The sequence below is a fragment of the Cryptomeria japonica genome, chromosome 1 (genome assembly GCF_030272615.1).
Source record: "Cryptomeria japonica chromosome 1, Sugi_1.0, whole genome shotgun sequence".
In the NCBI taxonomy this organism is placed as follows: Eukaryota; Viridiplantae; Streptophyta; class Pinopsida; order Cupressales; family Cupressaceae; genus Cryptomeria; species Cryptomeria japonica.
The window spans coordinates 238,919,348-238,941,931 of NC_081405.1; the positions used below are offsets into that span (position 1 = coordinate 238,919,348).

Consider the following 22,584-nt stretch of genomic DNA (forward strand, 5'->3'; position numbering starts at 1 on the left):
TGGATGCAAATATGTATATGACACAATGCAATATTTTTGTTCTTTTATGTTTTATATGCGTATGCATGATGCAAATGTGAATGTATGTAATGCAGATGAATATGATAATGCAAATGTAAATTGTGGTAACAGGTGTTGTGTGCAGGATGTGATGTAGTTGTGATATCTATATGTATGTATGAAATGCTTATATGTGGAAATGCAGGTGCAACTATATGAGATGTAAATGTTTTTGGTGTGTCATTATACTCAGTCATGTGATAGCAGGCTACGTGGACTCAGAAGGACGATGGAAGTCAATCAAGAAAGGGGGATGGAAGACAAAAGATATGAACGTGAAAGAGTTTCTTGTGCGTTATCATCATTGAGCTTTATTATGGCAAGTAGGTTATGACAATCGAGACATATGTTCGACCCAGAAAGTCATTGTACCTGTTTGCATGGAGATAAGACAGTCACAAACAAGGAATGCCCCAGTTCATACTAGACTCACAGTGTCCTCATATCATTGGACAAGCCATAGCATTACTAAGAAGACAATCCACAAACAACAAACAAAATAGGTGACGATACCCCATCCTCGCCTTTCTAGTCAAAGATATCCTGGATATAGAATCTCTAGTCAGAGACATCCTGGAAAAGCTAAAAGACATGTCACCAAAAAGATAAAATCAAAAGAAAACCAAGACTCGACACCAACATCCACTGTAGTCCTCAAGTTTAGTGTCTCTTGTCACTTGTATAAGTCATGTTTGATTGTGGTCACAATGTTCATTTTCACAAAAGGGATAGATTAACACTGAACCATAATGTTGTCTGAGTCTGTTGAAAGATTTGATTTGTTGAAGCCCATTGTTGCTGTTGTGTCTCATCTGAAACTGACTAAATCCATGAAACTGATACTTTATTGCGAAGAAGATGAAACTTTATTGCGGATCTGCGATGCAAATGTTGCTTTATTGCGGATTGTGCGCAGATAGACTGAATGAAGCTGGAAGAAACTGTACTCCTCGAAACATGTGATGTTCTTAGTTCCACACCCATCACTAGACGTAGGAATTGCCTTAGCCACAGATAGGATCTGATTTATTATGGATGGAAAGGGAGGTTTATTATGAATGGCTAACCAACCTTAGGTAGATCAATAACAAGCCATGATGGGAATGGGTAAGTTTATTGTGAATGAATAGGTTGTGAGTGTGTGCAAAGTGAAGGATGAAAGAGAATCTTGAAGGAGGGAGGAGCAATGTCTCTATGCATGGTGTTGGTGACCCAGTTTTCACCATGGTACTTCCCCAGGGCGCCACCGAAGTGGTTTTCACCATTGGACGAAATTATTTCTCTTTACTTTTTTCGATTTTTCAATTTTTTTGTGTCACAAGGCGCCTGTTTGCCAGGTTTTCACCAAGTAACGATTTTTTTGTTTTATAATTTTTTTTGTATTTTTGTATTTTTTTATTTTTTTGTATTTTTGAATTAGGATATTCCGAAGAGCTATGTGTAGAACCTGCGAAGGTGCATGCTATTGATAGGATCCTCCAAGGGTTCACCTTCTGTAGTTGAGAGCTGATATGCTCCAGATCCATAGGCTGCTGTAATGATGTAAGGACCAAGCCAGTTTGGTTCGAACTTGCCCTTCTTCTCTCTGTCTTGCTGATTCTTGGGGTTTTCTCTGAGGACTAAGTCACCTACCTCAAATGTGTGAGGCTTGACTTTGTGATTGTAACTGCGACTCATTCACTGTTGGTAAGCCTTGAGATGATTAAAAGCAGTTTGTCTTCATTCCTCCAGCAGTTCTAGTTCTTGTAAGCGAGAGACCCTGTAATCTTCATCGTTGATTATGTTTCTCAAAGAGACCCGCAAAGAAGGTAACTCGACCTCAATAGGCAAGATGGCTTCAGCGCCGTAGACAAGTGAGTAGGGTGTAGCTCCTGTAGGTGTGCAGACACTTGTGCGGTAGGCCCAAAGTGCAGGATTGAGTTGGATATGCTAGTTACAGCTAGCGTCGTCGACTGTCTTTTTGAGGATTTTAAGAATTGTTTTATTAGACGCCTCAACTTGACCATTACCTTGGGGGTAATATGGTGTGGAGAAATGATGAGAGATATGGAAGCGGTCACAGAGTTCACGAACATCCTGATTTTTGAAAGGATGCCCGTTATCAGTGATAATGGAATTGGGAATACCATATCGGCAAATGATATAGTTGAGGATGAAGGTAGAAATTTGTTTCCCAGTGACTTGTGTGAGAGGCACAGCCTCAATCCACTTTGTGAAATACTCTGTGGCTGTGATAATGAATTTATGACCATTGGAAGAAGGAGGGTGAATCTTGCCTATGAGATCGAGTCCCCACTGACAAAAGGGCCAAGGAGACGCAAGTGGTTGTAGTTCTTGTGCTGGTGCATGTATGAGGTCTCCATGAATTTGACATTGCTTACATTTCTTGACAAGCTGATATGAGTCTTTTTCCATATTGGGCCAGTAATATCCAGTCCTGATGAGTTTCTTGGCCAAGGTAGGACCACTAGCATGTGGACCACATATCCCTTCATGCACTTCACGTAATGCAATCTGAGCTTCGTCGCTTTCTAGACATCTAAGAAGAGTACTATCTAGACCTCGTCGATACAGGATATCAGCTAGAATGACATATCGAGAGGATTGGCGAATGAAAGTGCGGCGTTGGTTGTTTGATAGATCAGGAGGTAAGACATTGTCGCGAAGGTATGTGAATATGGAACCATATAACTGGGATTCAGGACCAACGACGCATATCATTTCAGTAGGAGTGAACTCATATGAAGGAACCAACAGGTTGTCTACCAAGAACTCATAGCAGGTCTCATTTTGAGGTAGATCAATTAGTGAAGCAATTGTAGCCATGGCATCTGCAGCACGATTCTGCTCTCTTGGTATCTGCTCAAAATCTATCTTTGTGAAGTGTTGTTTCAAATCACCTACCAATTGCTTGTAAGGCATTAATTTTTCATCTTTTGTTTGGTAATCATCAGTTCCTTGACGGATGACAAGTTGAGAATCCCCAAAAACACGAAGTTCTTGGATCTTCCATTGAACTGCAATTCGTAATCCAGTTGTTAATGCCTCATATTTCGCTATATTGTTAGTGCAAGGAAATGATAAGCGGTATGATTTTGGTATAGAATCACCTTGAGGAGTTATAAAGAGAATACCAGCTCCTGCCCCATGCTGTGTGTATGAGCCGTCAAAGTATAGTTGCCATGGTCTTGCCTGTGATATTGTTAAAATGGATTCATCTGGAAATTCTGAATTTAGAGGGACATCATCAATCATGGGGGCATCTGCTAATTGATCCGCGATTGCTTGTCCTTTTATTGCTTTTCTATCCACATACTCAATGTCGAATTCACTCAGGATCATTACCCACTTGGCCAGTCGCCCAGTAAGTGTTGTTTTATTGAGGAGGTATTTTAATGGATCAATTCTTGCAATCAACTTAGTCTTATGAGTGAGCATATAATGTCGTAATTTCTGTGAAGCAAAGACCACAGCGAGACATGCACGCTCGATCGGTGTGTAGTTTAACTCATATCCCACCAATGTGCGACTGATATAGTATACTGCTTTTTCCTTGCCGTCAGCTATTTGTTGTGCTAGGAGTGCCCCCAGTGCTGTTGGAGTAGCTGATATGTATAGTAGCAAAGGCTGATCTGGAACTGGTGGCATCAAAACTGGCGGATTCAAAAGATAATCTTTGAGCGTCTGAAAAGCTTGTTGACAGTTATCATCCCATTTGAACTTGATATTTTTATGTAGCAGGTGCTGGAAAGGATTACACTTATCTGCAAGTTGTGCTATGAATCTTCGTATAGACTGGAGTCTCCCTTGTAAGGATCGAAGCTGACTGATATTTCTGGGTGGTGGCATGTCCAAGATAGCCTTGACTTTTGCTGGATCGGCTTCGATTCCTCTTTTGGACACAATGAATCCTAGGAGCTTCCCGGAGGTTACTCCAAAGACACATTTCTTGGGGTTTAATCTTACCTTGTATTTTTCCAACCGATCAAAGACGACTGAAAGTATGTCCAAATGTGTATCTCTATCTATTGATTTACCCAAGAGGTCGTTAACATAATCTTCCATGGTTATGTGCATGAGATCATGAAAGATAGTGGTAATTGCTCTTTGATACGTAACACCTGCATTTTTTAGCCCAAAGGGCATGACATTCCAACAGAAAGTTCCCCACGGACAAGTGAATGCTGTTTTATGTTGATCCTCAGGTGCAATCCTGATTTGATTATAACCAGAAAATCCATCCATTAAAGATAACATTTCGTGACCTGCTGTGAGATCAACGATCAAGTCAATATTTGGTAATGGGAAGTCATCTTTCGGACAAGCTTTGTTGATGTCTCTAAAATCTGTACATATTCTGATGCTGCGATCTGGTTTACTGACAGGTACTAAATTGGAGATCCATTCAGGATAATCAATTGGGCGTATGAATCCAACATCCAATAATTTCTCCAGCTCTGCTTTGACTAGTAATGCCACTTGTGGATGCATTTTCCTTAATTTCTGTTTTTCTGGCTTTGCCCCCGGTTTGACTGTCAAATGATGCATTACCAATTCCAGATCTAGTCCAGGCATATCAGCGTATGACCATGCAAAGTTGATTTGTCGTTCTTTGAAGAAACTTATGAATTTTGACCTTTCGGATTCTGTCAATGAGTGAGCCAGAAATATGTTGTGTGGAACTTCTTCTGTACCAATATTCATTTTGATAGTCTCCTCTACCAACATGGATGATTTTTCCTCATATGATGCTGGGAGAATGTCGAGCCTTCCATCTTCAGGTGCCTCAGAGAGGTTTTCGCCCTCAGATACGTCCTTTCTATTTACTTTTTTGGGATCAGATAGCGCCACAGTGTGGTTTTCACCATAAGACCCTTGATTTGTTCTTATTTTCACATTTTTGCAACTGGAAGGTCCGACACCCTCACCAAAATATGCCACGTTGTTGAGTTCTATGGTGTATCCTGCTTTATGATCCCCAGGGGGAAGATCATCTCGTATGCCAAGATAGTCAATAATAGCTTCGTCATTTTGGAATGTGTCAAATTGTGCTGGTCCTTCATAATCCTAGTCAATGAGTTGGTGGTGAACAAGGGGAAGGCCTTTAATGTTTTCGGAGTTTGCGGGGCTAAGAGTGAAGATGTGGTTATATTCGGGTATATCAAGGCAATTGTCGAGGTCATCGATGGCACTCTCCTCATCAGTTTCGATCGCAAGCGAATCCAAATTGTCGTCACTAGTAGTGCCTTCCGGGACAGGTGTCATCATCCTATGTGATTTCGACCTAAGACCTTGAGACGAAGACTGTGCGGAATCCTTATGAGTTGTTTCTTGACCAACTCTGAACTTTTTACAAAATTGCTCTTCTTTTGTGGGTTCATCTGGCTCTCTGAATGTCTCGGTGAGCTCATAGTCACTGGAGGATTTGTCTGAACCCCATTCCCATTCGTTGGAATCTGTAGAATAGTAATCTTCTTGTTGAACTTTGGCAACTTTGATTTGTGATGCCTCTTCTGTCCTTTTAGTGTGGATCTTGGAAGTCAGAAAACCAAGTCCCTTTGAGCGTTCCCTTTTTATAGTCAATTCAGGTTGTAAGGGCTCCATGATGCCTTCTTTGCGTAACCCAAGAGGGCTTTTTCCATCATACCCGAATTTTTGTAGAATCTTGAAGCCTTTGCCATATTTCTCACAGGGTATATTGATCTGATCTTGTGTGTCCTCTTCAATGTCTTTGTAGAGCATTTTGTGTAAATCTTCCTCTCCTAGTTCGCCCCATTTTTGAAAGGTAGTAGGATCCCATTTGAGTATCATGATGGATATTTGCTTGTTAGGATGTGGCCTTCCGTATTCTTTTGGAGAGCTCATGACTTGTCCTAAATACATGGTCTGATTTAAAGTGTATTCTCCCATGCCTTTGTCTTGAAATTTGCCTTTAAGTTCACCTTGTTTTGATGTCGAAGGTTTCAATGACTCGGGGTCAATGTATGCCGAAGAAGGAACAGCTTCACGATTACTGGGAATGATGGTCTCTGTATGTGATCTCAAGTTATTGCAATATATGAACGGATTAGGGTCACCGTTAACTGTTACCTCGACTCCATTATGAGGAAACTTAATGCATTGATGGTATGTCGACGGGACTGCCCTCATTTCATGAATCCAAGGACGTCCTAGCAATATGTTGTATGTGAGATCCAGATCTAGGACTTGACAAACCACATCCTTTGTGACTGGCCCAATTCTTAGAGGTAAGGTGACTGTGCCCTTGGATGAGTGCTCTTCATCATCATATGCCTTGATGGTGATTTGATTTGTTGAATTCACAGCTTTATCAGAATATCCCAATTGTTTAATGGTGCTCAATGTACAAATGTTTAGACCTGCTCCTCCATCTATCAGGACTCGCTTTATTCGATGTTTGTGTATGAAGGCTTCAATGTGTAAAGGTGCATTATGTGGCTGACATACGGAGGCGTCATCGGCTTCTGTGAATGTAAGGGAGTGTGGAATGGAAAGGTATCCCACCATGGCTTGAAACTGGTCCACGTTCAAATCAGTAGGAACAGTAGTATCTCTCAAGATTTTGTCAAGAATAGCTTTATGAGCGGGGGATATACGTAGGAGCTCAAGGATAGAGATGAGCGCGGGTGTCTTCCCTAACTGTTCTACAAGGTCATACTCAGGTATGGTTGATGAAAAAGCGGCATTTTTAGTGGAAGCACCTGGCAAAGTAATCTTACCTCGACGGGTTGTAACATGACATTCAGAGGTATGTTCGGAAGAAGATCCAACACCTCTTAGGACAATCTTGGGTCACTGAGGAGGATTCTCAGGATTTTTGTTCTTAATAGTAATAGTAGAGATATGATTGTCCGTCGAGATGTGATTGATAGTTGAATCATAGTTGTAAGGTGCTCTAGTATAGTTGGCCTGATCATCTGTGACTTTGGCTTTTTCTTTGTCATGCTTTGGGAATGGTTCCTTAAACATCTCATGTTCTTGATTGGATGAGTGTCCCTCAATCTCAATATCACCTCTATCAATGAGATCTTGCACAATGTTCTTCAGTCGATGGCAATTACCTGTCTTGTGACCCTTGCTCTTATGAAACTCACAATACTCATCATCATGCCACCAATTTGGTTTGACCTTTGGTTCATATGGAGGAAAATCTGGAATTGTGAACACTTTGTTTGCCACAAGCTTTTTGAAGACTGATTCAAGTGGTTCTCCCAATGGGGTGTACTTCCTTCGTGGTCTAGAAGTTGTTTGAGTATTCACTTGATTGTTTGTAGAACTTGATCCTGAAAAGATGAACTTGGGTCTCACTGTATTGGCATCAACAACACCATCATTGACTGTGTTCTTGTTTTTATTCCAAAATCTTGGCTTGTCTTTTCCTTTAAAGTCATCTTTGTTTTCCTTGAATATCTTAATGACTCCTTGTTCAATTAGAACCTTTTCTGTTGCTAAGCCCTTTTCAATAACATCCTTGAAGGTGGCCAAACAAGCTTTCCTTAGATCATAGCCAATGTCCTTGTTAACGTTTTGAGTGAACATTTCTACCATTTGTTTCTGCGGAATTTCGCAAGAGCATCTGCTAGCTAGATTTGTCCATCTTTGTAAAAATGACGCAAAAGATTCTCCCTCCTTTTGCTTAGTATTACACAAAGTAGTGACTGAGATATCTGTTTCTATATTGTAAGAGAAATGCTGAATAAATGCCTCTGCTAAGTCACCCCATGACTTAAGACCAGGTGGTAATTGAGAGAACCATTCCATAGCTTGATCGCCTAAGCTTTGCGGGAACAACCTCATCAAATATGTTTCTTCTGCCGCTACCTCAATGCAAGCTGTGAAAAATTGTCGTATGTGTGCCTTGGGGTCTCCTTTTCCTCTATACTTGTCAAATTTTGGCGTCACAAAGTGTGCAGGAAATGGAGGCATTGGGATGCTCTTATCAAATGGATAAGGACATATGTCTCTCATAGTGTATGTTGGTTTTAGTGTACTCATGTCCTCCATTTTCTTTTGTAAATCTCTGATTTGTTGCTCCAAATTATTCTTAGGTGGAGATCGATTTCTTGTAGCATACCCCGTGTTTGAGACACCAATTTGAGGAGGAGCTTGTTGAATGTATGGATGATATTGATCATAGACATGTTCATATGGAGGAGGTTTATATTGATGTTGCATATAGGGAGCACTTGGTATAGCTTCATGTTGAGGAACCCCATATCTATTCTGTGCGTGTATACCATATTCTATAGGCATGTCATGTTCTATTGTGTTGCCCCCAAATTTGACATGAGGTTTCCTTGTGTCCAAATTTTGAGCATGCCTTTGAGTGTCCAATTGTTTTGGTTGATCCATAGCTTGAGCATATCTATCTGCATAAGACTTCCCTAATGGTCTTCGAAGGTAAGTATCATATGTTTGACCGTGTGTATGTGGGATTTCTGGTTTTTGAAGCAAAGTTGATGGTGATTCAGGTACCATATGTGGTCCTCTATTTCCTCCACTATTAGGTCTCCTTTGATCCATGTTGGAGTGAGTTTGTTGTGAGGATCGGTTTTCCATAAGTCGAGACATGTCAAAGTCATGAGGTATTTTAGCTCCACTTTGTGCCATCATGTGTAAGAAGTATTGTCTATCCCTCTTCATTATCTCTTCAACCAATCTATTGAAATGAGGATTCATTATGGATTCTTCTATATCTGCTGATAATATTGAAAATTTGTCCACATTGTCATTGTGTGTAGCATTTTTGTTTGTAGTGTCTGCGTTTTCCACATTTGGAATGTGTCTATAAACATCCATGTCAGGCAATGTAGTGTGCTCAGGATTGAAAAATAAATCATTGTCATACTCATAAGAACTCATGTTTGCGGACTCTTGAGCTTCTTTAGCTTTTCTCCTAGATTTTTGAAGACGGGTTTCAACCATGAACTAGGTGTTTGACCAAGATGTGAGAGACTAGATGAAAAAATGGAAAGAGTATGGAAGACCAAGAGTTGTATGGAGTGTAAATGAATCTTGAGGTGTACTTGCAATGTCCAAAGTGTAAGACCAAGTATGTAAGTAGTAGAGTAGGTGTGACTTCCAAAGAGATGATTGTTTCTCTTGATGAGGTAAGCTGACCTTGACTCTAAGTAAGACCAAATGAGACCGAAAGGTAAGAAACCTTGATGAGGGACCACTTAGCAAAGTGTAGTTGTATGTAGTATGTTGACAAAGTATGATGAGGACAAGCAAGTGACCTTTTGACTCAAGTTTGGACAAGTATGAATGTAAAATGAGATGTGAAGCAATGATGGACTATGTGAGACCCAAAGACAGGTTGAATGCTAGATGAAACCTGAAGAAACAACCTAGGAAGCTCAAGTATTCCAAAACTGATTTCCTTTATTTGCTGGACTGTAAAAATTTTCAATTCTGGACACAGACGCTTCTGTATACTTCACAGACGCGATTCACAGACACAGACGTGTCTCTGTTCGACATAGACGCTGCTAAAAACACAGACGCTATTCTGCCCTTCACAGACGCGCTTATATGACCCAGACGCGGTTAAAACAGACATAGACGCGTTTCTGTAAACTTCGTGCAATTTTTCCAATCTGTGAAGTTGTTTTGTTGTGACCAAATCCGACTGTTTGACTGTTTTTCGTGACAAGAGGACACAATGTTGATGAGGACTCAATGTTTGCAAGTGTTTTAGACTCCAAAAGTGTGTTGTTTGATGTAAAGTTATTTTGCATACACTTGAAGACACAAAAGACACAATGTTTTGTTGTTTGGTCTTGAATGTTTTGAATGTTTAACATAAGACAAGCACAATTCTTATGGCTGGCCAAGACAATAGTTGTTGATCCCACATAGGGTTTTACCCCCGAGGCTATGCTATTCAGAGCGGATACTTAGATGCTTGACCTCACTGGCTCCACCCTCGGCACTCACTTCTCGGGTCAGCCAAGCATCAGTCCCCATGAAAACTCCCCATGGCGAACTTTGTATCTCTACTAAGAACCGTATGTGTGTGGGCCGCTACCAGAGGTCCGACCTCCTACCCCAACAACTAGAAGGATTTGGGCCTCTAAAACAAAATGGTGCTAGTAAGGGCATCCGCTCGTGTGGCCATACATGCGGCACTTTCAGCTCTGTAAATACAGAAGGCTCCCAGCCGGTAGGGGTTACGCCCTACAAATGATCAAATAAATTTGATCAAACGGGTTTATGGGGAGACATAGTGTCGGTATGAACTAATCAGCACACGTTATCCATAGTTTTCACCATGAATACATTTGATTATAGTGGTTCGGATGAGGTGGGTTTTCCTCGCTACCACTTGGGTCGTTCTCTTCTCACTAGTAGTCCTAATGACCACACGGGAAGACAGGCCCTCTAAAGATTAAACAAAAAGAGCCTATTGCTCAAGACACAAAAGACAATGATTCAATTTTAGTGCACCAATGGAAGTGTTTGCTAATCTATGAAAACAAGGCACACAACAAAATTTCAAAACCCTAGCCAAGGACCTGCAATAAAATTTGTTAGTAGTTTGGGTTGTTTCAAATGATCACCCCTTCCTGCAAGCACACAAGTTAGGTAAATTTTAGAAAACCCAAAAGACTTTGTGAAAGAGGGGCCTTCAACAAAAACATTTTTTTTTTTTTTTGCTTCCAAAACAAGCTGCACAAACTTAGTTAGCTAGATCTGCAAGGGTTAGTCCAAAAATAAACCAGATCTGAAACCCTAGGTGCAAAATCCGAAAACCGAATCAAAGAAAGTTTGAAATTCCGAAACAGTAAAAACACAGACGCTGTTATACCAGACACAGATGCGTCTTTATGACACAGACGCGGTTCTGTGATGCACAGACGCGGCCAAAACACACAGACGCCCTTCTCGGACACAGACGCGATCAGAAATAACGCAGACGCGATTATGTAACACAGACGCCCTTCTTGGACACAGACACGATTAGAAATAACTCAGACGCGATTATGTAACACAGACGCCCCTGTCTGAGACCTGCAAAACAAAATTTGTTGAAAACACAGACGCGATTCCCGCCTCCGCAGACGCTCCTGAAACTCAGAGACGCGATCCGAACACTCGCAGACACGGAAATACCTAAAATGTCGTAAAAAAAATAAAAATATCCGATCTGCAACTTCAAAAACGCAAAGTCTGCAACAAAAAGGTTAAATGCAAAGGGACAAGAGTCCCACCGGGCGTGCCAAAATGTATATGGTGAAAATGGATAACAATAATAACAATTATTGAAAGGCTAAATGAATTCAACCACAAAACCCTAGCCTAACAATGAACAAAGATCCACCATAACATATGAAGATTACCTAAGACAATGCAAATAACTCAAAATCACAAAGATTATACCATCACATGTCCAATAGGGTTTGGATCTCCATTCTTCCTATCTCCATTGATCTTGCTTGATATATTTGCTCTCAGATTTTTGTATGCACAAGAGCTCAACAAAGAACGAAATGTGGTTGCAAGTAGGATCGTAGTGTAGCCAAGTCTTCAAGATTAGTCATTAGGGTTTGACAATGAAGGAGGCATCTTCTTAAATAGAAGACACAATATGAAATGGAGGGATAAGATTGAGAGGTGTAAAAGGAGGTCAGCTAGGATTAGAGGGTAGGTAAAAGAAATAATAAAATAATGAAAGGGGTAGGTAGTGTAGGAATTAAGAGATGAATGACATGTGTCATGGGTAGAAAAGGTTAATGAATTAATTAAATAAATAAAGATTTATTTAATTAATAGAAGAAGTAGGATCAGTAAATAAAGAAGATATTTATTTAATTTAGGAAAAGGATAATTTAAATAAATAAATGTATTTATTTAAATGAGAAATAAGGCTAGAAGAGGATAAATGAATTAATTAAATAAATAAAGATTTATTTAATTAATAGAAGAATTAGGCTTAGATAATTAAATAAATAAAATATTTATTTAATTAGACTGGACAATTTTAGGTGTCTACAGGTGCCATGGATCTTCCTCAAGCGATTAAGCTTCTGTAGAGAGGACCAAAATTTGATACCAATTGTTAGGATAACCGTTGGACAACTGAGAGGGGGGGGTCAATCAGTTGTCAATAGATTATAAAAATTTAAGCATACAAAACCTTTTACCGAAATGCATAAACCAAATACAGGAATAACAGATGTAACAATTAAGCATAAACATAAATCACAGAACAATTACCAACCATCCATAACACATAACACCATGATTTGTATGTGGAAAACTCGGTAAAGGGAAAAACCACGGTGGGAAGCCTACCCACAGTCAGATAATACTTTTGCAACAAGTATGTGATTACAATAAGAGAGGCCTGCACATGCAGGAAGGCCAACAGCCTAGAGCGCACTGCTCATCACAAAAGGAGCCTCACTGACTACAAAATAAATCCAGACTACAATCTGAAAAGATGAATGAACTACAAGAATAACATCTCCTATGCCTGAGTATAGTTCCAGTTAAGCTCAATACCAGAGGTCTTAAACCTCTTTTACAAACCCAATTCGATCAGCTATGATCGACCAAAACCTCTGCATATGATTACAACTTTATTCGAATGCAAATAATCCCATAGCCTTAATCCCACATACCATGATCTACAAAGAGATCTTACATCATATTTATACCAACCCGAGACTTAAACAATTAGGTTGGCCACCTAAAAGATAATACAATAGATCCGTTACATAATCCTGCAAACCAATGATAAACCAAGTTGGCCTAAGACCGAAACAACATAAACCAAACAAGAAATTCAACGGTGACACATCGGGAGAATCATCCAACACATTACATTAACCGGTCCATAACCTAACATAATAACACCAGACCCAAAATAGGTCATCGTAAGCCAAATGAAACACCACGATCAACTAGAACATGAACATGATAACCTTCAGCATCCTGATAACCTTCTAGAAGCCGCACCAACACCAATTATCAGATTCACCAAAAAATATTCATCAAAGTGATGTCAGTAGAATCCTTATCAGTAACCAAAAGGCTTACTAGAACATATGATAGCATCCAGATCATCAAATCCCGAACCAACTGAATACGATACACATCAGGAACACATGAATAACCAATCCAAACCAATTCCAATAGCCAGACCAAAACCAAAGACAAATCTCCAAATCAACATGATAATCCAGCTACTCTACCGCAAGCTGGTAGACAACAACACAACTAGTGTTGACATCAATGACAAACATCAATGCAACACATAATCAATTCCTCCAAATTGCCAACACCTTGATCTAAAGAATCCATATCATTCAACTCTTCCTTAAACATAGCATTCAAGACTCCAGATCTACCTCAAGCGGTTAAGCTTACTCAAGTGAAACCTTGCTCTAATACAATTATTAAACACACATCGGATGCTGAGAGGGGGGGGGGTGAATCAACATAGACTAAAATCTCAGACTCCAATCTTACATCAACAAGCTTATTCCAAACATTCAGATTAAAGAGTATTAAATGATAGCATCATAAAACATTCACACATGAACACCAATATTTTATACGTGGAAAACCCAAACTAGGAAAAACCACGATGAGTGCCAACACACAAAGTCAATCCACTATATAGAAATGTTTTACCAAAGGGAGCTCATTGCTCTAGACTTGTAGACCAAGGCTAATTGCTCTTGGGGCAAGATACGAAAAGGGACTTGCACACTGAAGCTAACTGCAATAGGGCAAGATATATAAATATAGCTTATAGAGAAAGAATTGGATGGACAAAGGCATCTCGATATGCTGATTATAGTCTCTGTTATAGCACAAATTTTGACCTTAATCAAATATCTAGACCACCAGATCTCTAGATCACTGCTTCTATATCAACTGACACTTATACACAACAAACCCTTCTAATACAGTAACTCTAATCACATCGACATCCTTACATCAAGTCACACACACTCACTACTAAATTCCACACTTGCATATCACACCTAATTTTCTTTTCAACAAATCATCACATATATACCAAAACAAAACAAAACATCCTCACCAAGTCAGCCAAAAGAAAGATTGTAACATGTAAGCACATTTTCGACCCAAGATATACAACCAGACCAAAATGTGAAACACAGAACATAATCTGGACCAAACCAAATCAAATGTGCAACAACAGACCAAAATAATACTCCGCATGCAATCACCAAACCAAAAATATATGTTACACTTAACTTTGATAACATAACCCAATCATATGTACCAATCCCATCATTTCACAATTACAAAAGTCTAGACCAAAACAAGCAACAACTGGACCACAAAGATCAAGATTCCAACTATCCTCTCCATAAAAAGCAAGATGATATCAATTGAATCAATTGCCAATGCAACCTGTCCACATCCAAACCAAGGAACCAATCATACTAACCTCCAATCCAAAAACATAACTGCAAACATTCCAACACTGTAGCTTAACTCTGTTAATGTCCGGACCAGAACCCATCGAGACCATACTGTTTGACATTAATGACAATAAAGCATATATTTGTAACAATATCAATATCATCAAAATGTGGGTTTGAAATCATATTTGATTTTGTTTCTTTAATTATATTTTCCATATCATCGAGAGGTGGATTTGAAGACATACTTGGATTTGTACATAGTCACATTTTTCATATCATTGTAGACACATAAAAATTTTCAATACAATGTCCTCATACATTATCATAATTGTTCTATTGATTAAATGAATATCATTTAATATTTCTCTAATTTTAATCAATTGATTAAACTCTTCTTTCATAAACCCATTTTAATAATAAATTCATTCTTATGAATTCCTAAACCTCGTCACTTCATGAACACATATCCATTAATCCTTTCACAAACTCTCTCTATTTATCCCCTTCCACAATACCAATTTCATTCACTCAATGAATGTGGGATAACATTTATCTCCAACTACCTTTATTTTGCCCCACATTCCTCCCATAATAAACTTTCTTCATGAGGATATCTATAAATTTGTTTGCCCCTCTCATTTGGCCTTCTCTCTCTCGCTTCTTGAAGTTTAGGCGATATACTATCATTTTGATTTCAACATACTTATTCTATCTCGTTCTTCCATAGCCTCTTGTGCAAATTGCTTAAAAATCTGAGAGCAAAGGCAAGATCTTGGTTGATAGAGAAACAATGGAGTTAGATAGCTTGTGAATGCATTTAGTTTTGTTTAATTTGCATTGTTATTTGTTTGTATTCACTTAGAGAACGCTCCATTGCATGATGTTGGATTACATTTCTTGAGTTTTTGGCTCCTAGTTGGGCTCTTGAGACCAAGAAACAATTTTATATCCCTCATCTACAATCATTAAAAGGTAGATTTGAAGGCATATTGCATTTGTTTCTATAGTCATATTTTCTTCCCTATTCACCTCTTGTACATTTCATCATCTACATTCATCCGATCTTTCATGGTCTCTTGAATGTTCCTTGCTTTAATAGCCATGGAACTAGATGCTTCAATATTCTTCATTTCTTTAATAATTGTTCTTCTATCTCTTTGTTGTTTTACCTCATTTTGTTTATTTGCTTCAATTTCTTCATGTGTCATAAGCTTGGACTATGTTTCTTTTTTTGATGTTGTTTAGATCCCATAATTACCAAACCCTCTTAATAAAAAATAAATGATATTTAATCTATTTTCCACTTGATACCTCTAAAATTTTGAAGTAGAAAATTTTATTTAACAATTGATCCTTTGTTCCATAAATTCTGAAGTACATATTCATGTGAATAATAAAATCCCTCCTTTTTCATTTCTCTTCAAAATAATCCACAATGTATTTGATTTCACTTCAGAAATTTTCTAATAGTTGATTCCTTCCAAAATTGAATAGAATATGACATGTCAAAACATTGCATAAGACTATAGGAAAATTTGTTGTCTATCATACAAAGTTGAAGAGAAAGTTGCAGATACACAACTCTAAGTCATTTTTACTAAAAAAAATTAAGGGTACCCATTTCCAAAACAAGTACCCATTATGTTTAATTTGAAAACATAACAAGTACTGGAGTTTTAGAAATGGGTACTCGTTATGTTTAGTAACAGATACCCATTACTCAAATTTGGAAATCTTGACCCATGTTTTGCTTTAAGTTTCGACTCAGGAAAGACATGGGAAGTCGACCCTTAGTCTTGGACTTGCAAGTATAAGGTCATGTCAATGTCAATAGAAAAGAGTGACTTTAGACATATGATAGATGACCTTTTTTGTAGAATTCTTTTATGAAATCAAAACCCATTATAAATAATAGTGTCTAGATTCCAAATATATAATTGTTTAAAGATTGGATTATTTTTTCTATATTTCAATTAATCTATAATGAAATTGCCTCATAAACTTGAAATAATAGAGTTTCTTATTTTTAATAACTTATACATTTTTTGAAAAAAAAAATGACATCAATCTATATACAATTCTTTTCAAAATGATTTTTTTTTTTAGAAAAATATAAGTTTAGGTCTAATTATGGTGGTTGTACGTGAGGGATTTTCAAAACAACAATTAGAGTCAATTAAAAAAAATAGAAAATAATTATAAAAAAATCTTCATCAATCTTTAGTGTCTTACACATCTTTTCCCAAGACGATCCAACAAAATACTTTAATTTAGGTCAATATATGGTGATTGTACATGTGCATGGTATGGTCATGAAAAAGTGACTTTTAAACAATGGTTTTAGACATGCTTATTGAAAATCAATTTGTATCACCTAAATATTAACATAAATTACATATTTAAAAAATAGACTCAGAGTACTATATTTCATAGTATTGAACTTTTTTAAGATTCAATCTTTAAGTGCTTAAAATTTCTAGATCAATTGTAACAAATTTTGAAAATCAAGAAAAACACTTTCACTTTTTGACCAAAAAGTGGACTCAACGTCTTGCACCTACCCAAGAGTCATACGATTCAATTACTTAATAGCACAATTCAAAGGAGAATGTACATGTAAATTTTGGAGGAAACCAACTAGTATTTGGATGTGGTCTATACTATGACATAGAGAGTCCCTACCATGGTTGGACATTCATGTTGATGGGTTCCACAATTTTATAAAGGGCCCATAAATATTGTAATTCTCTACAATTGTATACTAAAGTGTTTTGTTTCTCTCTGTCCATTATAATCTTCCTCATGCTTTTGTTGTGACTCTATGTTATTGTAATATATTGTCTGTTTGACTCATCTAATATAAATTCAATAATTAGACCAAATATAGGTCCTCATAAATAAAAGTCTTCCAAGATAAAAATTCTAAGTTTTTTGACTTCCTTAAATATGATGTTTTCTCTTTCTTTATTATATGGATGGGTTTAGCTTTATCCAAACTCCTCTTCTTGTTTTGTTCTATGTTGTATAAATCTGTCTCAAAACAAATAAACATAATTAATTCATCTTAAACCCACCTTATTAACTAGTTGTCTAGATCCTCATCAAAACTTTTCCATTTATTTTATTTCTATTCTCATCATACTAACCTAATTATCTTCCTATTGAATTCAATTTTAAGAATGAATAATAGTGTCTTAATTCACTTACCCATACAAAATTGGTGACATCCATTGAAATAAATTCATGTTGTCTTATGATCCAACTAAAATCCATTACCTTTGTATAACCTCATAATTCATTGGTGTGATGTGTACCTCTTGATCAATCCCAAATCCCTGGTTGACTAACACTTTGTAGATATTTGACTCTAATTAATCATATAATTAAACTAGTCTCCTTCTAAAGAACTCACTATTACATGACACTTTTCACACTACAAAAATATCACATATTGGCTTAACGTGTGAAGGCCCATAGAGATGACACAAACGATTATGTGGAGACAATGCTTAGGACAATTGCAAGAGAGAATACCCTCTACAAAGATGACTTCTAATGACCTCCATGAAAGATAAAGGTTCGATAGAGGTTTTCAATGACAACAAGGTTCCACGGGGAGGGCTTTGGGATCTATTTTCATGGAGCGAGAGGTCCCATTAATTAAAAAAATTATAGAGGTTTTCAATGACAATAAGGTTCCACGGGGAGGGCTTTGGGATCTATTTTCATGGAGCGAGAGGTCCCATTAATTAAAAAAATTATGTAACATGATTATTTGGAATCTTTCCCTAAAAAATAACAACCCCTACTTTTTAGGACTGCATATTTATTGCCCCAACTTGGTAATTTTTTTCCTACTTGTCAATTAGCTAATATTTTAGATTCCCACAAAAAAAGAAAAGGAAAAAAGGAAAATGTTGTTTATTTATTATTATTTTTATTGGTAACATTTTTCATGAGATCAACAACGACCCTAAGTTTCGAAGTTTAAACTTTTAAAGTGAATTGCACCACTTAATCATGAAACCACTAGTTTTAAATATTCCCCAAAAATCTCAACAACACTCACTGGTTTTTTTTAAGAAATCATGCGGCTAAACTGGTTCCAAAATGAGATTATAAAACTCGTGTTATTGACTTTTTCAAAAAATTTGGAAAAATCAAAGTCGCAACTAATTCTACTAATCACAATCAACGATCTGTAATTCTTGACAAATTTCTGACAAATTTCGTATTATTGACTCTTCGTGCCATGTTGGAGCTAGTTTAACCACGGCCTTCCATAAGATCTTACCCTAACTGTTAAAAATTAAGAGAATTAGAATTGGCATTATTAATTGAATAGAAAAAAACATATAATAATAATAAATAAACTAGACTAAATTGTGACCTTACAGGCCTAGCCCGTACTAGGCATTGTAGAATTCTTACAACTTTGAGTCCTAATCCAGTTCATTGGAGGGCAGAAAAAGGAGAGGGTATGAGTCAACACAATCTTCCTGCACATCAACTGGTCGATTTTGACTGGAAACTTAAGGTATGCATATATGCTTTAAATACCCTTTTTCATTTTCTATGCCCTGTTATAATTTCCTTGTGATTGTTCATTTCTTTTTCAGTATGCAGTTTCAAGTAGTTCCCTGGCTACCATGACAAAACCTCTCCTTCGATTGGAATTGTGCATCTCAAATGCTCCCCAGGTTATAAACGAACCAAACTCCATTCCAGATCATCAACCTGCAGTAGAGAACCCATTGGTTCTTGTAAGCGAGTACAACAAAGTTCAGCTTGACAATTTAATATCCGAAATGGAGGAAATAGAAAAAGTAAGTTTGTTTTTATGTTTCTATCTTTAAAATTCTTCATCCGAGTCGTGTTTTGTAAAAAAAATCATTTAGCCCATCTGCAAATTTTCTGAAAACATTGGCCAAGTTTTCAAATAAAATGTACTTCATCGCTTTACCTTTAGGGTTTTCATTACCCAAACCTTGTATGGGCTTGGCTGAGACTGAACTATATGCTACCCTTTTACCCTTTTATGAAGTTTAGATAAAAGAGTTTATGGACACAATTATGTGAAGAGAGGAACAATATCCATATTTTTGGATCTCCTTCAAGGTCCTATCATCTGAATGTGCATGGTGAAGGATTACATTTGCCTCCTTATATAAGTAATTATGTTGCACTTGTATGAGGACAAGAAATGCATTGTTCCAAAAAATAGTTAAATTAAATACGGCATTAATCACTCTCTTTCCTCTTCTTGCCTGCCCCCAACTCACTAGATATGCGAGCAGATTTATGATATTTATGGAACAAGATTCACCAAAATACTCATATAAGAAGACTTGAGACTTAAATCTTACGTTTTTTTTGGCTTTCAGAAGCAGTCTATATATTTTTTGAGGCCTCAAAATCTATATTTTTTTCATCAATTCAATCTCTTTTTTATAACTTCCTATAGTTTAAAGGGTATCCATGATTATATCCAGTCTCTGAATCCATGAATTTACTGCTATTGCAGGCACTTGATGAATCCCCGGCTAAGTGATGGGGACTAACTGCAGTTTTAGTTGATGGGATAACAGTTTGTCATCAATTCCGTTTTTATTGGTGAAATCAGATCTCGCTTCAGGGCTTGGTTCCTGTTTCAACTAAATGGGAAGGGAAGATCACATGAAAACTGTATGTTAAGCACATTAAGAAATTCCACCAGTTTAATTATTGGCAAGCATTTCAAGAATTTGTAACTGTACCCCCATTTATTTATTCTGTCAAAAAATAAACTAAAAAATTGGTGCAGGGGCACAAGCCTAAGAATTCATCATTTCCTCTTTCATTATTTCATGTTTTGGTTTCAAGGTGTTGTAAAGGATCTGAGAATCCTATGTTCATGTTTTTGTTTTGAAAATGAAGTCCTAATAGTCCATTTTGTAAGACCTAGTGGCCTAGGGTGCTTTATAAACCCCATGGTCAACTATGGTCAAAGGGACTTGGGATGTGTAGATTTAGTGAGTTATGTGTATTTTGGTCTATTTAGGTCCAAGATAATATGTTTAGGCTCCTAGGTCTATGTTTGAAGTTAATTTGTTGGCAAATTGTAAAATTGTCAAAAATTGACAAAATGTTGCCAACTTGGTGAACAACTTTTTGAAAAGTTGTTAAAATCGGTTCCCAACGTTCACAACCACTTTGTTTCAGTTGGAACATGTTGGGATGGCTATATAATGCCTCAACAAACTCATTTGAAGTTGTTGTGGGTGGATATTTGTAATTTGACATTTTGAAGCAATAAAAAATACTACATTTTCCTGCAAATTTGCTGTTCTTTCGGTTGGTACGGAATTTCATGACCTCCAAACTAAAAAATTCTTTCATGGGAGTGGGGTGAAATACCTTTCTTTTGAATCCAACCAGAGGTCTGGAGGTGGAGTATTGAGGGAGAAAAGTTGTAACAGATCCAAACAGCCTGTGAAAGTGCCCTTTCCTAGGGTTTCAACTTCAATTTCCCATTTCTTCAAAATTCACCATGGGAAAATTCTAATACTTGGTGAAATGGAGGATTTGGGAGTGTACTTTAAGATTCAAAAGGTTTCAAAAGTGGAGGAAGCAGTTTGGGTAAGATTTTGGTTAATTTGGCCAAGCATCTCCATGTGACTAGCTGTGGGAATTGAACAAAATTCATGAACAATCCCCATAACTTTAGTTTTAATGCAACCCAGGAGTTATGACTTGGTAATTGGTGATGATTTGGATACCCCAAGGTGCTCCAATAGTTTATTTTGTGAAATTGCTTGTTTGAGGGATAGTTCCTTTGTAAGGTGCTCAAATTAGCCCTTATTAGCCTAGATGCAGGTTTATTAGAAATGGTATTTGCAAGAGGTTCCAGAACTTGTCCTTTGGTAGAAAGTGCTGCCCCAAGTTGGTGTTCAATAAAATCAAACAATATTGGCCTGTCCTTTGGAGTTTTTGGGTGGGAAGTCAAAAAGTGAGTTTTGAAGGCTAATAGGTCTAAGTAGCCAATTTGCACTTTGTGACTTTTGGGACTTGAACAACCAAATCAGAGGGTTGTTTGACATCATTTGAGTTTGTAGGAACCTATCAAACCTGTCTTGAGCCTTTGTTGGCCTATAAAACCATTTGGAGGGTTTGTGAGCAATTTGAGCCATTTTGAGCACTTTTGCCTGTGGGGTTTGAAACCAAATATTGATAACCTTGCACATTGTCCCATTGTAGGGTTATGGGGATGAAAATAGGTGACTTGGGATGTTGAATTGATGCTCATTAAGGTGTGAGGCTTGGTTGGAGTGAATCCTTGAATGGAGGGTTTTGTTGTTTGGTTGAGCAAGTGAGCAACTTGGAGCATTTTCAAGTTGTTTGAACCAAACCTCTACATCAATAATCATATTGGGTGTTCTTTGATTTCGAATTAATTTTTTCTCATCTATATACTGTTCAAAGAACTGGCTTACATGTCAGTGTTTTGAATGAGGTCTCCAACAATATATATGGGTATCAATAATAAGTACAACAGACTAACAACCTGCGATACAATTTTAATATTCAGTTATAAAGCTGGTAGTTGTATGCATCTGATTTCTGCTTTGACTATCTAAATTTAAGGTTTTAGATTTCATCTTTGTATTGTTAACATTCTGGGTTTCAATTTTTTATCACTGTGTTTTTTTTTTATGTAAAAAATCAATACACATCATTTGTAGCTTTTGTCCATAACTTTCAACATGCTTTCCTTTTTCTTATGAATAATCATTATACTTAATAATCTTAAGCAAAACAAGTGAGTGCCATGCATACATAGTATTCATGGCAATGTTCTTGAAGTAAAATTACTTATACTGAAAAAATCAAGACTGAAATTTTAATTTAAATATTTTATACCAAATCATGTTATTTTTATTGGACTTTTGGGCATTTCATTCTGGTTGTAGTTGTATTTGACTTCGAAAAAATTAGTAGGTATGTACTGTTCTAAAATTTCGTGAAAGTCTCAAAAAAACCAACGATTGTATTCCCTTGCTTTTGTTCCAAGGAGATATGCCCTTTTTAAAGATTTCTTTGCATATCTGATATAATT

The 22,584-nt window shown here is 37.1% G+C and overlaps 1 protein-coding gene across 1 annotated transcript in view; it reads left to right on the top strand.

The window, feature by feature from the left end:
• Positions 1-20,807, top strand: part of LOC131050858 (uncharacterized) — a 44,983-nt gene extending 24,176 nt beyond the window's left edge. The window contains exons 2-4 of the mRNA XM_057985157.2: positions 18,867-19,026; positions 19,109-19,315; positions 20,014-20,807. Of these exons, the coding sequence (XP_057841140.2) occupies positions 18,867-19,026; positions 19,109-19,315; positions 20,014-20,040 (394 nt within the window). The 3' untranslated portion in view covers positions 20,041-20,807. The remainder of the gene's footprint in view (positions 1-18,866; positions 19,027-19,108; positions 19,316-20,013) is intronic.
• The last annotated feature ends 1,777 nt before the right edge of the window (positions 20,808-22,584 follow it).